We start from the raw sequence: 16,930 nt of genomic DNA on the forward strand, positions 1-16,930 counted from the left end.
CAGAAAATGAAATCAAGCGGCCACGGGAAAAAAAACAAAACAAAAAATTTAAGGTATATAGATGAACATGACAAGTACTATGACACATGTCTGAATCTTACAAGTACCACTAACTGTTGAGTTTTCATTCCATCTCATGTTGAAGAATGTTTCTTATCAAAGCTTCCAGTATATACCCAATTTGTGCAAGATGCCTGCAACTACTCCCCAGAATGTGATTTCAGCAAATATCACGTATAAGAGGGTCCCTCGCCTCTCTGATTTCCAAACATCATTGAAAACATGCTTTTGGATCCAATTCACCTTAACAAATAGTTGTTGTTTTTTCATCAGTGCAGGAAAGTAGGTACTTATATGACCTAAAAATAACCATTAAAAGACAGTATTGCTTACGAGGGTCTTATCAGGGGACTCGTAGTACCATCCATTTACGAATGCTGCAAAGATACCTTGAGCCGCCATCACAAATATCAGCATTGCATTCATCCCTATCCATTCTAGGAATAAAAATGGCGTCCGGAATCCCCAAACATCAATCTGTTCATTTGTAAAAACAAAGTAGTTGATCATGTCATGGATGATAATAATAATATCTCATGACTACTTAGGGTTATAAGAAAGTTATTATACCAGTACATAGAATCCAGAGAACACAATTCCAGCTGCACCAGCCGTAAAGCAGACATAGCTGAAGCTGTATAACTGTTTGTTGATGGGAATCGCTGCAAATTAAGCAGATGAAAGCATTTTAAAATCTGTTTACTTTTTAATAGTTTCTATATAAAGATAAGCTGTCCAATTTGACATTAAACACGTTAAGAAAACCCAACCATCCGTGAAATGAAGAATGATAGCTACAATCAGTAAACAAATTCCCATTGATACCCACTGCTTGAGCCTCTCCTTGTGACCCTGAACAAAGTACCATGTATCAGGATAAGCTTTACATTCTTAAACCCCCAAAATGAAATATTTAGTTATCAAAATTGGAGTTTCTAACCTTGAAATGGATCAAAACATGTCCATAATGAATACCAATTGTGCCTGATAGGATTGCTGAGATTGTACTGAGAAAATAATATAGCAAGAATCAGTTACTTCATGATAACAATTCGTCTAGCTTACACTTAAGTTAGCTCATTGTTTGAAATCAAGAGAACCAACCTCAACAAGCCTTCTGGTTCAAATGGAGCACGGCACCATGATGGAGCCCCTTCGCGAAGTGGGCCAGAATCTGGGGAACTAAGAGTGCAAGCCTACAAATACAGCCATCAATTGAAAACAAAAATGAACAATTGAGAACTAGAAATTAAAAGAACTAACTTATCTCTGCCTTAGACAGAACTAACCTTTAATCGCTTCCAGACGGGGTCTGAATAGAGATGATTAATTCCCCAAACTTCTCTATCCACATAACCAACAGCATTGCACGCAGGACCTAAGTGTCCTCTCATTCCACATTTTACCTTAAAAGTTCCAAAAGAAAATTAATTTCATGTTTAGGGGGAAAAAAGCAAGAGGAAAGTTGAAGTCATTTAGGCTTCTTTTGTAGTACATACAGTATATCTCTTTGCTTCATCATGGCTGTACGCCACGAAACTCCAATCTGGAACATATAGCGAGTATGTTGTGATCATGTATACGACGAATGCAACTAACCCTCCAATCCTAGATGACGGATACACCAATCAATCTTATCACAATGTCTGAGCAAATCTATGCAGAATTCTTACATTGATTCTTCAAAGACATTGAAACGATATGGAAAGGTTCACGTCATACCATTGCCACTTATATGCTGTGTAAATGGACAAATGTCCAGGTTCAAGGACAGCTGGTCTGAGTTTGGTAGTTAGAGCCTCAATTAGAGCCACAAACATATAAACCACAGCTATTCTCTGCTTACAAGATGGACCAGGAAAGTTTAGATGAGTCTCCATTACAATCATTGATACATAATCAAGTCCAAGTTAAATTTGCGACAAGAAAAACCTGGAGGATTCCAAACCACCGGATATGCTTCATGTCAACTCCATAAGCAAGATCGTCCGGGGCATGGGAGTACCCTCCTGCAATTGAGAGGCCATACACCAAAGTCACCGGGATAAACTACCATGTCATATATTCACCGTGAAGATTTACAACGACAAAATTTTATATCTAATTAGATTTATTGATCTTCATAGAAGCATACCTTGCAACAATATTCCCCAAAAGAGAAGCTTCAATGTTCTCAACATTATCTTCTTAATTGCATCCCCAATGTTGGGAACTCTCTGCAACAATTGAATTACATATGTCAATTTCACTTCAGAATTTGGGCATTACCCAATTTGATCATCTTATACTCAGAATGCATCGAAGAAGACAAAAAAAGGTATGAGTAAGGAAATTAAACAAACACCTTGAGTGCGAGGGCGATTGCAGCCCCAACAATGAAGAGAAAGAATGGCATCACAAAGTCAGCCAATGTGCAGCCATTCCATGGAGAGTGATCAATTCGCGAATACGCTCCCCCCGCATCATCCACCAATATCATCAACTACAACAGATATAACAACACCATAAATGGACAATCAATTTCATTTCTTTAACTACAGACATGGAATTGCTGTATAAATCTTGATCCTCTTGTACCACTATGGTGAGACCCCTAAATACATCCAAGGTTGCAACCCTCTTGTTCTTCTGCTTCACAACCACCTGTTCCTCCTCCCCTTTTTGTTCAACTACAGCTTGATCCTCTGCTGCCCTCCTCTCCTCTTTCTCATTCTTGATGACATCTCCACCATCAGATTTCTCCAAGTCATCACCAACATGAACCTTGTGATGATCTTCATTAGCAGTTGCTCTATGGACCAATCCTTCTTCTACTCTCCTAGCATCCTCCATTACTTTCTTCTATCTTAAATTTCTATTTCTCTTCTGTATACATACATACATACACTATATATGTATTTTATGGGGTCAATTTTGTGGTAGTGACAGAACCAAGTGAGAGACAACATTCAGTTCAAACGGCCGGCAATATTTGGCGCCTATATGGATTGATGGGCTGGGCCTATATATATTTAAAGGCGGGAAATGAGAGTCAGACAAATCACAAAACAAGGGCCTGGCCCACGCAAAGATACAAACAGAAAAGTAATCCAGATTCCATGATGGTTGGTCAAAGTTAATTCCTTCATTGGTGCAAAGCGGCCTAATGTTGTAATTAAATTAACATGTTGAGTACGACATGTACAACGTTATTGACGAAATTATTCTCTCTTGTTTTTCGCTAAATTATTTTGTTTGATTACCGATCCTGATAGTTTTTAAGTCAAAGAAGATATGTGTGTGATAGCCTCAATTGTTCTTCACAGCATATATGTTGCGACTCCAATTAAATGCTTTGCATTAGCCTAGTGGTTATATTGTCCGGATTAGAGATGAAAATCTCACAAGTCAGATGTTCGAACCGGTGGGATATAATTCTTTTGGGGTTTCTTGGGTTTCGTGGGCCGATAGCCGATGGCAGAGACTTGCTTCTTGAGAGGGGTAAAGAGACCTATTCTCGGCCCAATATTACTTGTGCACTAGGCTTCGACATAGCTATGGCCATTACAGGTTTAAAACTGAATCAAGGATCACAAAGTAACTATTAGACTGAGACCTTCCCAGTCATCAAAAAAAGTTTAATAAAATTTAGGGTTTTTTTCACAGCATGTATGGTTTGAAAAACATGTTGAACCAATCGGACCCTCAATCGAGAGATTCAAATTCTGACGTACCAACCATATTAACAACTTATTAACATGATCCGAACACTAGGGGACAAAATGGATAATGAGCCGGCCCAGCTGTGGAAAGCAGCTTTTACTGTAATTTTATCTTAACTAAGAACAACTCTGAATCCAAAAAATCAAAAGAGGGGTTTTCCTCACTGTGATAGCTACTTACTAACAGAAACAAACCAATTGACTTAACCAAATTGACTTCGATGGTTGGAAATAAGACCCACTTGGTTCTTGCAAATTAAAGTATGTCTTGCACAGTGTTTATTGTCGACTACTTGACAGAAACAGACAATTCGATTCTCCAAGGATGCAGGACAAGCACAATAGTACAAGAAAAACAAAACATAAATATATATATGTGTGTGTGTGTGTGTGTGTGTGTGTGTTTCTAACAGAGTCACAGAAGCAATCTACGTAATCACATCAATTAGTATTGTCAATAAATTCCAACGTCAAAAAATGCTAAAACTGGTACTATTTTGGAGCTGTGTCGAGGAGGACTAATGGCAGAGTCTAATGGCTGTGATTACAGTGGTTTTTGGAGACAAACAAGAAACTTTGGTTTGCAAATACTTGTGAGTAGATGGTTCATGCTGTTTGCTTCACTCCTGATAATGTCTGTCAATGGTACAGGCTACATGTTCGGAATATACTCCGGCGACATCAAGTCATCTTTAGGCTATGATCAAACCACCCTCAACACAATCGGATTCTTCAAGGACTTGGGTGGCAATTTAGGAGTCTTGCCGGGGCTAATCTATGAAGTTACACCTCCATGGATGGTTCTCTCAATTGGTTCAGTCATGAACTTCTTTGGCAACTTCATGATCTGGCTCGCGGTCACTGGTCGAATTTCCAAGCCCCATGTATGGCAGATGTTTCTGTACATCTGCATTGCCGCGAATTCGCAGTCTTTTCCCAATACTGCTGCATTGGTTACTTGTGTCAAGAACTTCCCAGAAAGTAGAGGCAGTGTGATAGGGCTTTTGAAGGGGTTTATTGGTCTAAGTGGAGCAATTATCACACAACTTTACCATGCTATTTATGGTGATGACTCAAAAGCTCTGATATTGTTCATTGCTTGTCTTCCTACTGTTGTTCCCTTAGTTTTTCTTCGAATGATTCGGATAATGAAGGTTGTTCGATGCCCGGGAGAGCTCAAAGTTTTCTACAACTTCCTCTATATCGCGCTTGGCCTTGCTGGATTCATGATGATCATCATTGTTGTGCAGAACAGAACCAGCTTTACTAGAACAACATACAGTTTTAGTGCTTTAGTAGTTCTCATATTGCTTTTTCTCCCAATCGCGATCGTTATCAAAGAAGAACTCAATAGTCTGAAAATCAAGGATTCGGCTGAAAATCTACCACCACCAGCAGCAGCAGCAGCAGAAGCAGCAACAGAAGAAACATTGGGGGCAGATTCTTGTTTGATCAACATCTTCAATCCACCACAAAGAGGAGAGGACTATACAATACTTCAAGCAATTTTCAGTATTGACATGTTGATTATCTTCACTGCAACAACTTGTGGCGTTGGCGGGGCGTTAGCTGCGATTGACAATTTGGGGCAGATAGGGAGCTCATTAGGCTACCCAAAACATAGCATTGCGACCTTCATATCACTAGTGAGCATATGGAATTTCCTAGGCCGGGTTCTGGCCGGATTTGTTTCCGAATCCTTATTGACAAAGTATAATTTTCCTAGGCCACTCATGCTTAGTTTGGTGATCCTGCTAGCTAGTGTTGGTCATCTTTTGATAGCTTTTGCAGTCCCAAATTCTCTCTACTTGAATTCAATCATCATGGGTTTCTGCCTTGGAGCACAACTGCCATTAGTGTCAACTATTATATCAGAAATATTTGGGCTTAAACACTACTCCACATTGTACAATGTAGGGTCAGTTTCAAGCCCAGTTGGGTCCTATATTTTCAATGTGAAAGTGGCTGGTAAGCTTTATGACAGAGAGGCTTTGAAGCAAATGAAAGGTTTGGGACTTGGTAGGGAAGCAGGGAAGGCCTTGAATTGTAGTGGAGTTGAGTGTTACAAAATGGGTTTTGTTATAATCAGTGTTGCAACATTGTTTGGGTTTCTGGTTTCTCTAGTTTTGGTGATTAGAACAAGGAAATTCTACAATGGAGATATCTACAAGAGGTTCAGAGAGGATGCCATTGCCACAGCAGAGATTAACACTGGAAATAATGTAGTTCCTGCAAGAAGCGTAGAAGCCTCAGCAAATCCAGCAGTGCCCAACATCAGCATCTCTGCAGCAACTAACATGAAATCAATAGCTAATTAGAAGTGAAATCATTTACACTTAATCTAAGTGTTTGATTGCTAGTTTGTAATTTTTGATAAATAAACTCATCAAAAATGATAAAAATCCCAATAATAACAGTCCCAAAAACATCTAATAGTATGTGTCAATCATTCATTGATTGTGATTTTCAATGAGTCATTTGCTATGATATCACCACACCCAATGAATAAGTGTCACGCAATGCTAGGATGCTTTTTGTTTTTTTGTCTGGTCACTGTGGTCAGTGTCATTACAATTGGGTATCAATGATTTTGTATAAGCTGGGCTTTCCCAGTCCACCAGTTCACAGCATCCGGCCCACATACAACACTAATTTGAGTGTAGGCAGATCCATGTTTGATGTTAGTAACAGCCCAACAAGGGCCCAAATGACATACATACCTTAACAAACTAACAAAGTGTGTACTGTTGACAGAGTGCTTAGCTCATGAAGCCATATTACCATAACATTTATATAAATGAAAATTAAATCTAGGATTTTGTTTCTTTATTTGTATTTTGGAAATTTAAAGCATATTTTAAAAAAAAAAAATTTATAAAAAGCAAAAATTCAATCATTATATTTAGTTTAAGGCTTAAGGTTTCTATTTGGGTTAATTATCCTCCACTATCGTCACTCCCAATCCTTCTCTCCTCTTCATCTCCACCAATATTACTTCTCTGTCTCGATTTATATATATATATATATATATATATCTCCTGCTTATCGGATTTATCGCCTACGCCCGATAACTCCCGCCGTTCCGGCAATCCGATTTCGATGACTCGCAGTTTTGATCCACAGAGGTTACAATTCCTATCGAGCTCATTTCGCAATTCAGTACAATTTCTCTTCGATCCTTGTTTCAGATCCGTTTTAATGTAATTCTTTTCAAGAAATTTATTCGTTTAGAACATTGTAGGGGTGTTATTCCATGCGTTCGGATCCAACGGAACTCACGGTCCGTGCCCAAACAAGAGCGGATCCTCTTTCAATTGTTGTTAGCGTAGTAGGCGGCAATCTAGGGTTAGGGTTTGTTGTTTGCAGTGGTGAGAAATGTTTAAGAAGATCATTAAGGGAACTGGGCATCGCAAGCACTCCAAATCGGACGGGAATGATTCGTACGGGTATGGGCCACCCGGCACCCGCAACTCGGGGTCCAATGTGGTGGTGAACCACGCATCCCGGGCGTCCGGCCCAAATTCCGGAAATATAGTGCCAACTGCGACGGCAACACCACCCATGGTATCGGTGGAGTCCCTTCCTCTGTTTCGCGATGTGCCAGTCTCGGAGAGACAAATTCTTTTCCTGCGGAAGCTGCAGCTTTGTTGTTTCCAATTTGATTTTTCTGATACATTGAAAACGGTCGTTGAGAAGGAAATTAAGAGGCAGACTCTATTGGAATTGGTGGACTTTATTCAATCTGGGTCGGGTAAAATCACAGAGACTTGTCAGGAAGAGATGATAAGGATGGTGTCAGTAAATGTTTTCCGGTGCTTGCCTCCTGCGTCCCATGAAAACACTGGGCAAGAGAACACTGATCCCGATGAGGAGGAGCCTTATCTGGAGCCGTCATGGCCTCATTTGCAGCTTGTTTACGAGTTACTTCTAAGGTATGTTGTGTCATCTGATACAGATACCAAGATCGCTAAGCGATACATTGATCACTCATTCGTGTTGAAACTGCTTGATTTGTTTGATTCTGAGGACCCTCGTGAGAGGGAGTATTTGAAAACAATTCTGCATCGTATTTATGGTAAGTTTATGGTGCACCGCCCCTTTATTAGGAAGGCAATTAACAATATATTCTACCGAGTTATATATGAGAGTGCCAGGCACAGTGGAATTGGGGAGCTTTTGGAGATTCTTGGGAGTATTATTAATGGTTTTGCACTGCCCATGAAAGAGGAGCATAAGTTGTTTCTTTTTCGGGCATTGATACCCCTCCATAAATCAAAGCCGGTTTCTATGTATCATCAGCAGCTGTCTTACTGCATTACACAGTTTGTTGAAAAAGATTATAAGCTAGCAGATACGGTTATAAGGGGACTGTTGAAGTACTGGCCTGTGACCAACTGCCAGAAGGAACTTCTCTTCTTGGGAGAACTTGAAGAAGTGCTTGAGGCTACACAGTCTGCAGAATTCCAACGCTGCATGGTTCCTCTTTTCCGACAGATTGCTCGCTGCCTTAATAGCTCCCATTTTCAGGTTTGTGAGTACGTTGGAAATATTTAGGCTTCCTTACACGATTACAATATTTTCAGGTTTATGCTTACACTAAGTATTTTTCTCCACTGCTATTTCCCCCATTGAATATTTGTCATAAATATATTATTCTTTAATATACTCAAGTTTTTTATGTGCGTTTGCAATAAACAAAATTAATGGGACAATACTCCTGCCACTTTAGGGTGGTAGGGTAAGATATTAGCAGCTACCCACATTAGTGTAAGATGTATTACTCTGTGAAAGTTCTCTTTTCACTGGTAAGAACTAGGAACGCATGATGCCTAGGTTGCGGTCCAACATCTTTAGCATTGTGATAGTGCTTGTCCTCACTTTACATGTGTTTCTTCAAACTTCGGGTAAATTTTTCTTGCTGTTGACAAATGTACTTCTCTGACCGAGTAAATAATCAATAATTTTGCATTCGTGAAAAAGTAAACTATCATTAATTTGCACTCGATGGTGTCTTGTGCACGGTAGTTGTTTACCCTTTTTTCGGCTGTTAACAAGTAATACTGCCAGTTCTTGAATGGTCATTCATTTATCTGCTGTCAGCCTGATTTATAACTTTTTAAAGGTTGATTGTGTTTTCCTTTTTACTTTTCGATCAATGGAAGGAACTGCTATAGTTGTGAGTTCTTTTTGATGTGATTTGTCAGAGAGTGAATAACATATGCTTGATTATATAATAATGTTTCTCTTGTTAATTTTTCTTTTTGTTAGAATATGATGATGCGAAATGCCTTAACCCAACAAGTTAACTTATGGGGTTGAATGAAAAAGTAACTAATCTTAACATGGTATCTGACTCGAAGCTAGACGTCTTGGGTTCAAATCTTAGTATCTGCAATTTAAATCTCCATTTGTTGTTGCTCCAAGTGTTGGCCTTTGTGTTTGTTGTCGCCCCAAATGAGGGCCTATGAGAGACTAGCCCTAGTGTTGGGCCTCGTTTGTTGTGTATGTGTTGGGTTGTCGCATACGTTAGTAGAAGTGTTAAAATATGTATAAATGACGTGAAATGCATCAACCCAACAAGTTAACTTATTGGGTTGAATGACAAATCAACTAATCTTATGAAATCACATTTTCCATTTTAAGGGGTACCATCTAGGGATCTATTGCATTCCAAGGCGGCAGTTTCTGACCTGTTCTATGTGTTACCCTGCCTAATCATTTCTAATGTTTCTCTCTCATCTTTTAAAGACGCCTTCTGTTTCTTCAATCAGGAAAAAAAAAGAAGATGCCTTATGTTTCATTTTTTCTTTATTTAATTACCTTACTATCAATTTATTTAACCGCTCTTTCTATTTCTGTCCTGGCTATCACTGAATCTTTCTCGCACTTATTTTTCTGTTATTTTGTTTCCACTTCCTCCTTTAATGACATGTCTCAGCACACAAGTTTATGAACTGAGTTGGACCATAACTCTTGATTGGTTTCATTTGCACAAACATATACCATCTCGTAGGTGTGCTTTTCTTTTGTAATGCACTTGATTACTTAGACAACGGACTCTTGTCCATTATTAAAATGGGATCATGGTATGAGTTTAAGGAACATATCTATGCTGTTAAGTTGCTGCATTCATGTGTCCTTGTTTATATGTACTGGCGCATTCACAAAACGATTTATAAACTCCATTTTGTGATGTGCACCTAGCAATCTGGCTTGTGTTCCAGCATCTTAAGCGTTAGGGGAATGTATGACCTTAACAATGACTTTCTCACTTTTGCCTTCTGATGTATTGCTTATTTTACCTTGAAATATTCATTGCCATCTTTTCTCCACAGGCTGATAAAAACTCAAGCGTTTTCCTGGAACTCTGACAATATGCTTTAATTACTTCTGCACCTTGATTGCTCCTGTGTTAGTTTTGGGAACAAAACTTTTTTGATATGCACCCATCGATATCAGTGGTTAGTTTATTATATTATAAGTTTGTAGAGTTATTTGCTGCTTGATTGAACTTTGAACTGGATGTTTGGGTACACAACTGAGAGTAGTGACATTAACTTTCTGGGGGCTTCTTGTATTAGTGAAGGAAGAATAATCAACAAGATTGTGAATGGTTTTCATGTCATGCATGATATTTGCTATGAGGAAATCTTATCTAGGAATGGCTTAAAGTATTTGTTTGCTTAAACAATGTTATGTATATCGGTATTTCCTTGTCGTTTGTATTTATTTTTTGTGTTGTGATTGCAAAGTAAAATCGCAGGTCTTGTAGATACTTTCTGTATTGAATTTCTTAATGCATATATTCCTTATTCATGATAAACTTTCCAGCATTGCTTAATATAATGATTAACCGAATCTTCTCTAGAAAATTTTGCTGAGCAAATTTGCGTGGCAGGTTGCTGAACGAGCCCTCTTTCTGTGGAATAATGAACATATAGTGAGCTTGATTGCACAAAACCGGAATGTCATATTGCCAATCATTTTTGAGGCATTGGAGAAGAATATCAAGAGTCACTGGAACCAGGCAGTTCATGGCCTGACTGTCAATGTTCGGAAAATGTTTTTGGAAATGGATACTGAATTGTTTGAAGAGTGTCAGAACCAGTATACAGAGAAAGAATCCAGGGCCAGTGAGGTGGAAGAGCAGCGGGAGTTGAACTGGAAGAGACTGGCGGATGTAGCGGCACAGAGAGAGGGAATGGATATGGTTTCAGTTTAATTGATTATTCAGAGTGTCAAACGGTCAACTGACATATAGGAAGGATTAAGGGAAGATGAGGCAGGTGCTGCTCCCCATTTTGGGTGCTATTCATTGTTTATTTTTCCCTTCTATTTTTTGATTTCGATCCAGTCATTCAAGATTTCAGAAGCAGGTGCATCTATGAATGTAATCTATAATATATGCAATCTGTTAAAGACAGGCTGCAGATTAAGGATGATTGTGAGTTGCTTCTTGTAATTTTTGTTCTCCTTTTATCTTGTCTACCCTCGTGAAGGAAAGTAACGAATTTTCTCATTCAACTTGGTTGAAATTGGACTTTCATCTGTTCCTTAGATAACCTAGACATGGATTAATTTGTCTTTAAGTCTAGGGGTTGGCCTGGAAATTAATAGTGCAGGAACCATTTTTTGTTATTTTTCCCTTTTTTTTTTTTTTGGGGTTCTTTGGCTTCTATTCATTTATGTTATTTGGTGATGGCTGTCACCCACTTAATTTTCATGAATCTGAATATATTTGGAACACCGCACAAGAATTTTGGATGTTTTTCTTCTCATTCCAGTCGGTCAAGTTGTTTTTCTTTCTCATTAAAGTCGGAGAAAGAGGATTGATATGGATAAAATTGCTCTGTTTCTCTTCATTTCTGAAAAGAAGAAAGGAATCAATGGGTGGAATAGGGCATAAAAATCAAATCTTGATGTTAGACAAATATATTTAAAAAAAAAGAAAAAAGGAGAGGGAGAGAGAATAGAAAACCTAATGTCATATATGCTAAGGATAACCCTAGCGTCTTGCTAAAAATCCTTCCAACACAAATAAAACAAAAAAAACGGCAGTGACGGTCTCACAAGAAGAAGAATTAGAGATGTCGAGAAAAGGTGGAGCTGAGCTGCAAAAGGATGCGCCATGGCGGGTTTCAACCGGAAAACCCGTCCCCAAGATACACCATTCCCCTGTTCTCCGCATATCCCAAAATCCTTATTCCAATTATGCCATCGCCGTCATGAAGGTCTTTATTTATCTCTCTCCCTCCTTCAATGCCATACTGTGTATCTGGGTGTTAGTGTATAAAAGGTGCACTGGTGTGTAATGATTATTTTCTTGATAATTTCAAATTCTGGTTCACGAAGGTCTCTATTTATCTCTCTCCCTCCTCCAATGCCATACTGTGTACCTGGGTGCTAGTGTATAAGTGGTGCACTGGTGTGTAATGGTTATTTTCTTGATAATTCCAAATTCTGGTTATAATAAGCGCTGACGCCAAACAATTTGTGTTGATTCTTGGATTGATTGTTTGGTTACGTTTTTGTTGGGAATTTTGCAGCACCCGAACCCGATAGGAGATGGGTTAGCAACGGAAGCAGTGGTGGAGTCTGCAGGACCTGATTGCATTGTACCAGGCCAGATAATGCCCGTTAAATTACTTGGGGTCAAGGTGAGACTTGTGGTTTTAATTTAATCAATTCTTCAGGTTAGTCCTTTTGAATTGAAATTGATACTCTCTTATTTTGCTTTTCGTTCTTTTATCTCTTTTCTTCTTATCATTAGTGCTTAAATATTGGTGAGTTTTTAAGTTTTTTCTTTAGAGAAGATATCTCACTTTACAACTTCTTTTCTTAATCTTTCATGTTGATCTTTCATGTTGAGATGGTGGCTGTTTATCCTGTTACAAAAAATGGTGCAATGAGTTCATTTCTGTTATCACTGCTTTTTTGTTAGGTAAATGTTCTCCTTTTTTTTCAACTAACAAGTAAAAAGGCCATGGTGCAATGAGTTAATTTCTGTTATCACTGCTTTTTTGTTAGGTAAATGTTCTCCTTTTTTCCATTGTAGCTTCACTTTTATTCTAAATTTGAATTTTATCATCAGCATGTCATGTTTTTCTTCACTCACTGCAATCTGTAAAACAATTGAGTTGTAAGCTTTGCTTAGTTGTGAGTGGCCTTCTTTTGCCTATTGAATGTGATTATGTGAACTTCAACTCTTGAGAAAATTATTGTTTATGACAGTTAAAAGGGTGGTGTTTTTCATATATTTTCTATTTTTTTTTTAGAAAATAGAAAACAAGTCTGAAAATGCGTTTGGTATATATTGGGAGAACAATCAAATATCCCAACTTAAAAGTTACTGACTTTGATAGCATCAACCCCAGCCCAAAATAGGGAGGAGGGTTTCAATTTGATCTCTTAACATCCATTTGAATTTAATCATCCAAGGTGGCATTTAATTGTTATCTCCTACCTTTATGAAATGTTTTTTTCTAAACCCCACTCCGTAAGGTATTTTGCACAAGAACCTTGAAACTATAATGTTATCTCCTACCTACTTTAAGAAATGTATTTTGCAGACCTGAAATTTTCAATTTTTTTTGGGTACAGGTATGGCCTATCAGTGTCGACCTGAAATTTTTGGAACCAGTTGGACGAGAACTTAAGTTGTTGGGAAAGGTATGCTCAGTATCTTTAATGAGTGCAGTCTATTTATCTGATATGGAACCGCTATAGGATATGTTGTAGATCCTGCATGGTCATTGGACTCTGTACTCATGAACTGGTTCTATATGTGTGAGAGGGGGAGAGAGATCTTGAAAATGAAGCTGTGCAAATTTAGCTACTTTGCACCCTGAACGTGTTTGGGTGAGAGTAATACTTGGAGAGGTGATCTCGTAAGAATTACTAATGTTGCACCCCTCAAAACAAGAATGTCTTATGTGCCATCTTGTTTGAATATCAGCACTTCTCACATTAATTAATAAACTGTTATGCATCTACTTTCAAGTGGTTGATACTGTTGTTCCTCTCTACGCAGTTCATGGACGATGCAGTTACTCTCATGAACAAATCATTCATTGACCGGTAGTGGCATGCAGCTGCTGATTCAGGGTTGCAAATTTTCATCCATTGTGGCAATGAGCAGAACCTAGCATAGCAGAGTGACTATAAATGAGATTCAGATGCCTCTTTTTGCTCCTTGTTCTCTTATAAATAATAATAAAAAATATATATCTAGGTCAGAAACTAGAAAAGCTTGAATGCTTGATGTTGTTATATTATATAGTCAGAGTGAAGATGGCACTTTTTTCATTGTCTTTTGGGGGTCTAAGAGTATTTTGGGGAAGTGAAGTTACTTATTGCTGGATGCATTTTATTATATCGTGAAATTTGAATAAATGTTTCTACATTTGAAATTTCGTTTAGTTTTGTTGCTTTCTGAAGCATTGCTTTGCTTTTATTATTTACCAATTGATATGCCGAGAATTGTTGAGTAGGGAGTTCGTAAACTAGATTATCTTTCATTGTTTCAGTCTCTTTTGAATAAAATATGTTTGTGCAGTTCTATTCATAATGAATTCAAAATATGTTTTTTGCACTTCTATTCACAATGAAGCCTGATGCCTCCAAATTGAAAACACCATATAATGGTGCATTACTTCTTTCCATACTTCTCTAAACGTGCTGTCTTGATCTTCAGTTCTCTGGAAAAATTCTTGTTCTTTTTGTAGAGTTTCTTTTTCTTATTTCTCTTTTGTTTTGGGAGTGGAGCTATGATGTTGAGGTTAGGGATTGAGATTTGAACCATGTTCCTTTTAGACAGGGATTTGAATCTCAAACTTAACTTATTGGTGATGCTCCTGTGGGAGATTACAGCATTTCACAAAACATTATTAGTAAGATATGAATATATGATTATCCTTGCTTATAAAAAAAAAAAAAGGGAACAGAGAGAAGATGATGATGATGATGATCCTTTTGTCAGCAGAGAAATTAAATCGGTTTATTTAGCATATGTAGATAATCCTATGGTCACTCACTCTGTCTTTATTTGGGGATTTTTTTTTTTATTTTTAATGGATGAATACTAGTTGCTTCTTTATATCCAGAAGTTTTTGTTTGATTGGAATGTGGAGTAGCTTTACTGAAAATATGGATGAGATGAAGAATCTTATTTGCTGCAAACATCAAAAGTGATCTCTTTCCCCACCTTTTTTTTGGATCTTTTAGTTAATATCAGGTTAGTTCTAGTATTCCTGGTACTTGCCATTTCTGTGAAGGCAAGTCGTTGTAATAGAATTCTTTCTTCTTCTTTTTTCTTGGTATATGAAGCCAAAAATGGTGATGCAAAGGCAGATAGCATCCAATCCATATCAATGAAATGATAATGAAAACATTTCGTTGGATGACCTAATTAAAACCCCTGTTAGCATGACTTAATCTGAGAGCCATGGTGGAGTTCCCACAAACTAGTGTTGTCCACCTATGATGCCATGTAAGATCTTTCAGGTTTCTCTCTCTCTCTCCCTCTTGCGCTTTTGTCCTACTTTAGCCACTTTTGCTTACTATAAGAATACTCGATCCTCCCTGAGTTTGTCGTGACAGAAATGGCTTACCATACGGCCATGCATGAAGAAAACCTGCGAAAAGGGCCTTGGCTTGAAGAGGAAGATGAGCGGTTGATAACATATGTGACACTCCTGGGGGAACGGCGATGGGATTCTCTGGCGAGATCTTCTGGTACACTGTGAATCAAATATGATAAAAGTCTTAATTGCTGCCTTATGGAAACTGAATTTTCTCATAGAAATGTCAATTGCTTGCAGGGTTAAAGAGGAGTGGCAAAAGTTGCAGGTTACGGTGGCTGAACTATCTGCGACCCAATATTAAGCATGGTGACATAAGTGCTGAAGAAGAGCAGATCATCGTTCAACTTCACAAGCGATGGGGCAACAAGTAACTCATCCAGACATTCTCAAGCTACATTTTCATTGCACCAGTTAGAGCTTAAATTAAGAACTAACCAGATTCTGATTTGCATTCCTGACAATATTACTCTCTTGCAGGTGGTCAAGGATTGCTAGAAGCCTACCTGGAAGAACTGATAATGAGATTAAAAACTATTACAGAAGCCATTTGAGAAAGAAACTAGAAGCTCTGGAACAAGGTGCATGCACTGCAATACTCTTCACTTTTTGATAGCTTTTAGTTATACCCAATCGATCATACTATTAAATTTACTCAAAATTATCCTTCATTTCGCAGAAAAATTTCCCAAACAAGGTAACTTGTTCGAGAAAGGTGAAGACGGTACCTATGAACTAAACGCTGAAGATGGGTCCGAAAGTATCACAGAAGTTAGCACAGGAACTCGTTTTAGTGATAGTCATTCACTACCAAACTATGCAGTTGCTAGCTCATCACCATATGAAATTCGGCTATCAGAATGGATAATGGGAATGCCAGACGATCAAAGTGAGGTACAGCACCATAGTTACAGTGACAATTCCCTAGATTGTAGCGCATCTTTTTCTTACTCGGCTTGGAATTCTGAAGAGAGGGATGTTAGTACGGCGTGGGACTGTTCAGGGAACCTCTGGAACATAGAGAGTTGAGATTTTAGTAGAGCGAAAAGAAAACTTCCAAAACTGTGTAAATATTTATCATTATGTACCATGCAGTTGCGCTAATGTATGTACACTTTTTAGTGTGTTTCCGTACTTGATTCCCTCACTTCAATCAATCCAAAGTAGTTTCCCTTTCTTCAACACAAGTGTGCAGGGGATTTTCACTAATTCATTTGTACGAATTCATGCAACTGACCCGTGCATTTTCTGATCTTCTAATTTGTAAAAACTACTTTCTTATTAATCTATGTGTATAAAACTAATTACGCTTATTAGCTTTAAATTGCTAATTAACATCTTCGAGGGCATATTGGTACTTTTAGTGTATGGTTTCCCCTACTGAGAGCAATATCCTTTGTGGGCATGGCTATGGGATAGGTTATAGCTAAACTTATACTACTATCAAGTGGGAATTTACTGCCTGAGTTTAAACTTATATCAGATGTCCAAAGGGTATGCTTATAGGCGTCATTCTCGATTACCCCAAAAAATGTATGGTCTGCCCTAATCTCCAGTAAATTGACTGTTCTATTTTTGAACCCTCCCAAC

At 38.1% G+C, this 16,930-nt stretch overlaps 5 protein-coding genes across 6 annotated transcripts; 4 read left to right on the plus strand and 1 right to left on the minus strand.

Moving 5' to 3' along the window:
• Positions 1-35: 35 nt before the first annotated feature.
• LOC119995631 (heparan-alpha-glucosaminide N-acetyltransferase-like) lies at positions 36-2,892 on the minus strand. Its single transcript, XM_038842141.1, has 13 exons — positions 2,638-2,892; positions 2,405-2,542; positions 2,195-2,276; positions 1,993-2,069; positions 1,783-1,898; positions 1,560-1,668; positions 1,350-1,466; positions 1,165-1,256; positions 1,001-1,067; positions 831-912; positions 631-722; positions 394-537; positions 36-303 (listed from the first exon to the last, which is right to left on the minus strand). The coding sequence occupies exons 1-13, from the start codon at positions 2,890-2,892 to the stop codon at positions 157-159; spliced, it is 1,518 nt and encodes a 505-aa protein (XP_038698069.1). The 3' UTR covers positions 36-156.
• A 1,390-nt stretch (positions 2,893-4,282) lies between these two features.
• LOC119995632 lies at positions 4,283-6,079 on the plus strand. The gene has a single exon (XM_038842142.1). It carries the CDS (start codon positions 4,283-4,285, stop codon positions 6,077-6,079), a length of 1,797 nt encoding a protein of 598 aa, XP_038698070.1.
• A 682-nt stretch (positions 6,080-6,761) lies between these two features.
• LOC119992247 (serine/threonine protein phosphatase 2A 57 kDa regulatory subunit B' beta isoform-like) lies at positions 6,762-11,307 on the plus strand. Of its 2 annotated transcripts, XM_038838950.1 has the most exons (3): positions 6,764-6,886; positions 7,003-8,288; positions 10,660-11,307. In XM_038838950.1, exons 2-3 carry the CDS (start codon positions 7,137-7,139, stop codon positions 10,981-10,983), a joined length of 1,476 nt encoding a protein of 491 aa, XP_038694878.1. In that variant the 5' UTR covers positions 6,764-6,886; positions 7,003-7,136; the 3' UTR covers positions 10,984-11,307. The 2 variants fall into 2 exon arrangements, with proteins under 2 accessions (XP_038694869.1, XP_038694878.1); XM_038838941.1 differs by having other exon boundaries at positions 6,762-8,288.
• Positions 11,308-11,757: 450 nt separating this feature from the next.
• On the plus strand, positions 11,758-14,173 carry LOC119992261. Its single transcript, XM_038838963.1, has 4 exons — positions 11,758-11,992; positions 12,308-12,418; positions 13,362-13,430; positions 13,792-14,173. The coding sequence occupies exons 1-4, from the start codon at positions 11,849-11,851 to the stop codon at positions 13,840-13,842; spliced, it is 375 nt and encodes a 124-aa protein (XP_038694891.1). The 5' UTR covers positions 11,758-11,848; the 3' UTR covers positions 13,843-14,173.
• A 521-nt stretch (positions 14,174-14,694) lies between these two features.
• Positions 14,695-16,516, plus strand: LOC119992270 (transcription factor MYB27). The gene is made up of 4 exons (XM_038838974.1): positions 14,695-15,494; positions 15,581-15,710; positions 15,821-15,921; positions 16,020-16,516. The coding sequence occupies exons 1-4, from the start codon at positions 15,362-15,364 to the stop codon at positions 16,367-16,369; spliced, it is 714 nt and encodes a 237-aa protein (XP_038694902.1). The 5' UTR covers positions 14,695-15,361; the 3' UTR covers positions 16,370-16,516.
• Positions 16,517-16,930: the final 414 nt, after the last annotated feature.

The sequence above is a fragment of the Tripterygium wilfordii genome, chromosome 3 (genome assembly GCF_013401445.1).
Source record: "Tripterygium wilfordii isolate XIE 37 chromosome 3, ASM1340144v1, whole genome shotgun sequence".
In the NCBI taxonomy this organism is placed as follows: Eukaryota; Viridiplantae; Streptophyta; class Magnoliopsida; order Celastrales; family Celastraceae; genus Tripterygium; species Tripterygium wilfordii.

Excerpts from the sequence above, each read along its gene's own strand:
- LOC119992247 (XM_038838941.1), top strand. The coding sequence starts at position 7,137 with ATGTTTAAGAAGATCATTAAGGGAACTGGGCATCGCAAGCACTCCAAA. Across the intron at positions 8,289-10,659 it reads TTAATAGCTCCCATTTTCAG|GTTGCTGAACGAGCCCTCTT; the intron begins GTTTGTGAGTAC and ends TTTGCGTGGCAG.
- LOC119995632 (XM_038842142.1), top strand. The coding sequence starts at position 4,283 with ATGGCAGAGTCTAATGGCTGTGATTACAGTGGTTTTTGGAGACAAACA.
- LOC119992270 (XM_038838974.1), top strand. The coding sequence starts at position 15,362 with ATGGCTTACCATACGGCCATGCATGAAGAAAACCTGCGAAAAGGGCCT. Across the intron at positions 15,495-15,580 it reads TTCTCTGGCGAGATCTTCTG|GGTTAAAGAGGAGTGGCAAA; the intron begins GTACACTGTGAA and ends AATTGCTTGCAG. Across the intron at positions 15,922-16,019 it reads ACTAGAAGCTCTGGAACAAG|AAAAATTTCCCAAACAAGGT; the intron begins GTGCATGCACTG and ends TTCATTTCGCAG.
- LOC119995631 (XM_038842141.1), bottom strand. The coding sequence starts at position 2,892 with ATGGAGGATGCTAGGAGAGTAGAAGAAGGATTGGTCCATAGAGCAACT. Across the intron at positions 1,899-1,992 it reads GGTGGTTTGGAATCCTCCAG|AGAATAGCTGTGGTTTATAT; the intron begins GTTTTTCTTGTC and ends TCTTGTAAGCAG. Across the intron at positions 1,669-1,782 it reads ACAGCATATAAGTGGCAATG|GATTGGAGGGTTAGTTGCAT; the intron begins GTATGACGTGAA and ends TCCGTCATCTAG.
- LOC119992261 (XM_038838963.1), top strand. The coding sequence starts at position 11,849 with ATGTCGAGAAAAGGTGGAGCTGAGCTGCAAAAGGATGCGCCATGGCGG. Across the intron at positions 11,993-12,307 it reads ATGCCATCGCCGTCATGAAG|CACCCGAACCCGATAGGAGA; the intron begins GTCTTTATTTAT and ends GGAATTTTGCAG. Across the intron at positions 13,431-13,791 it reads AACTTAAGTTGTTGGGAAAG|TTCATGGACGATGCAGTTAC; the intron begins GTATGCTCAGTA and ends CTCTCTACGCAG.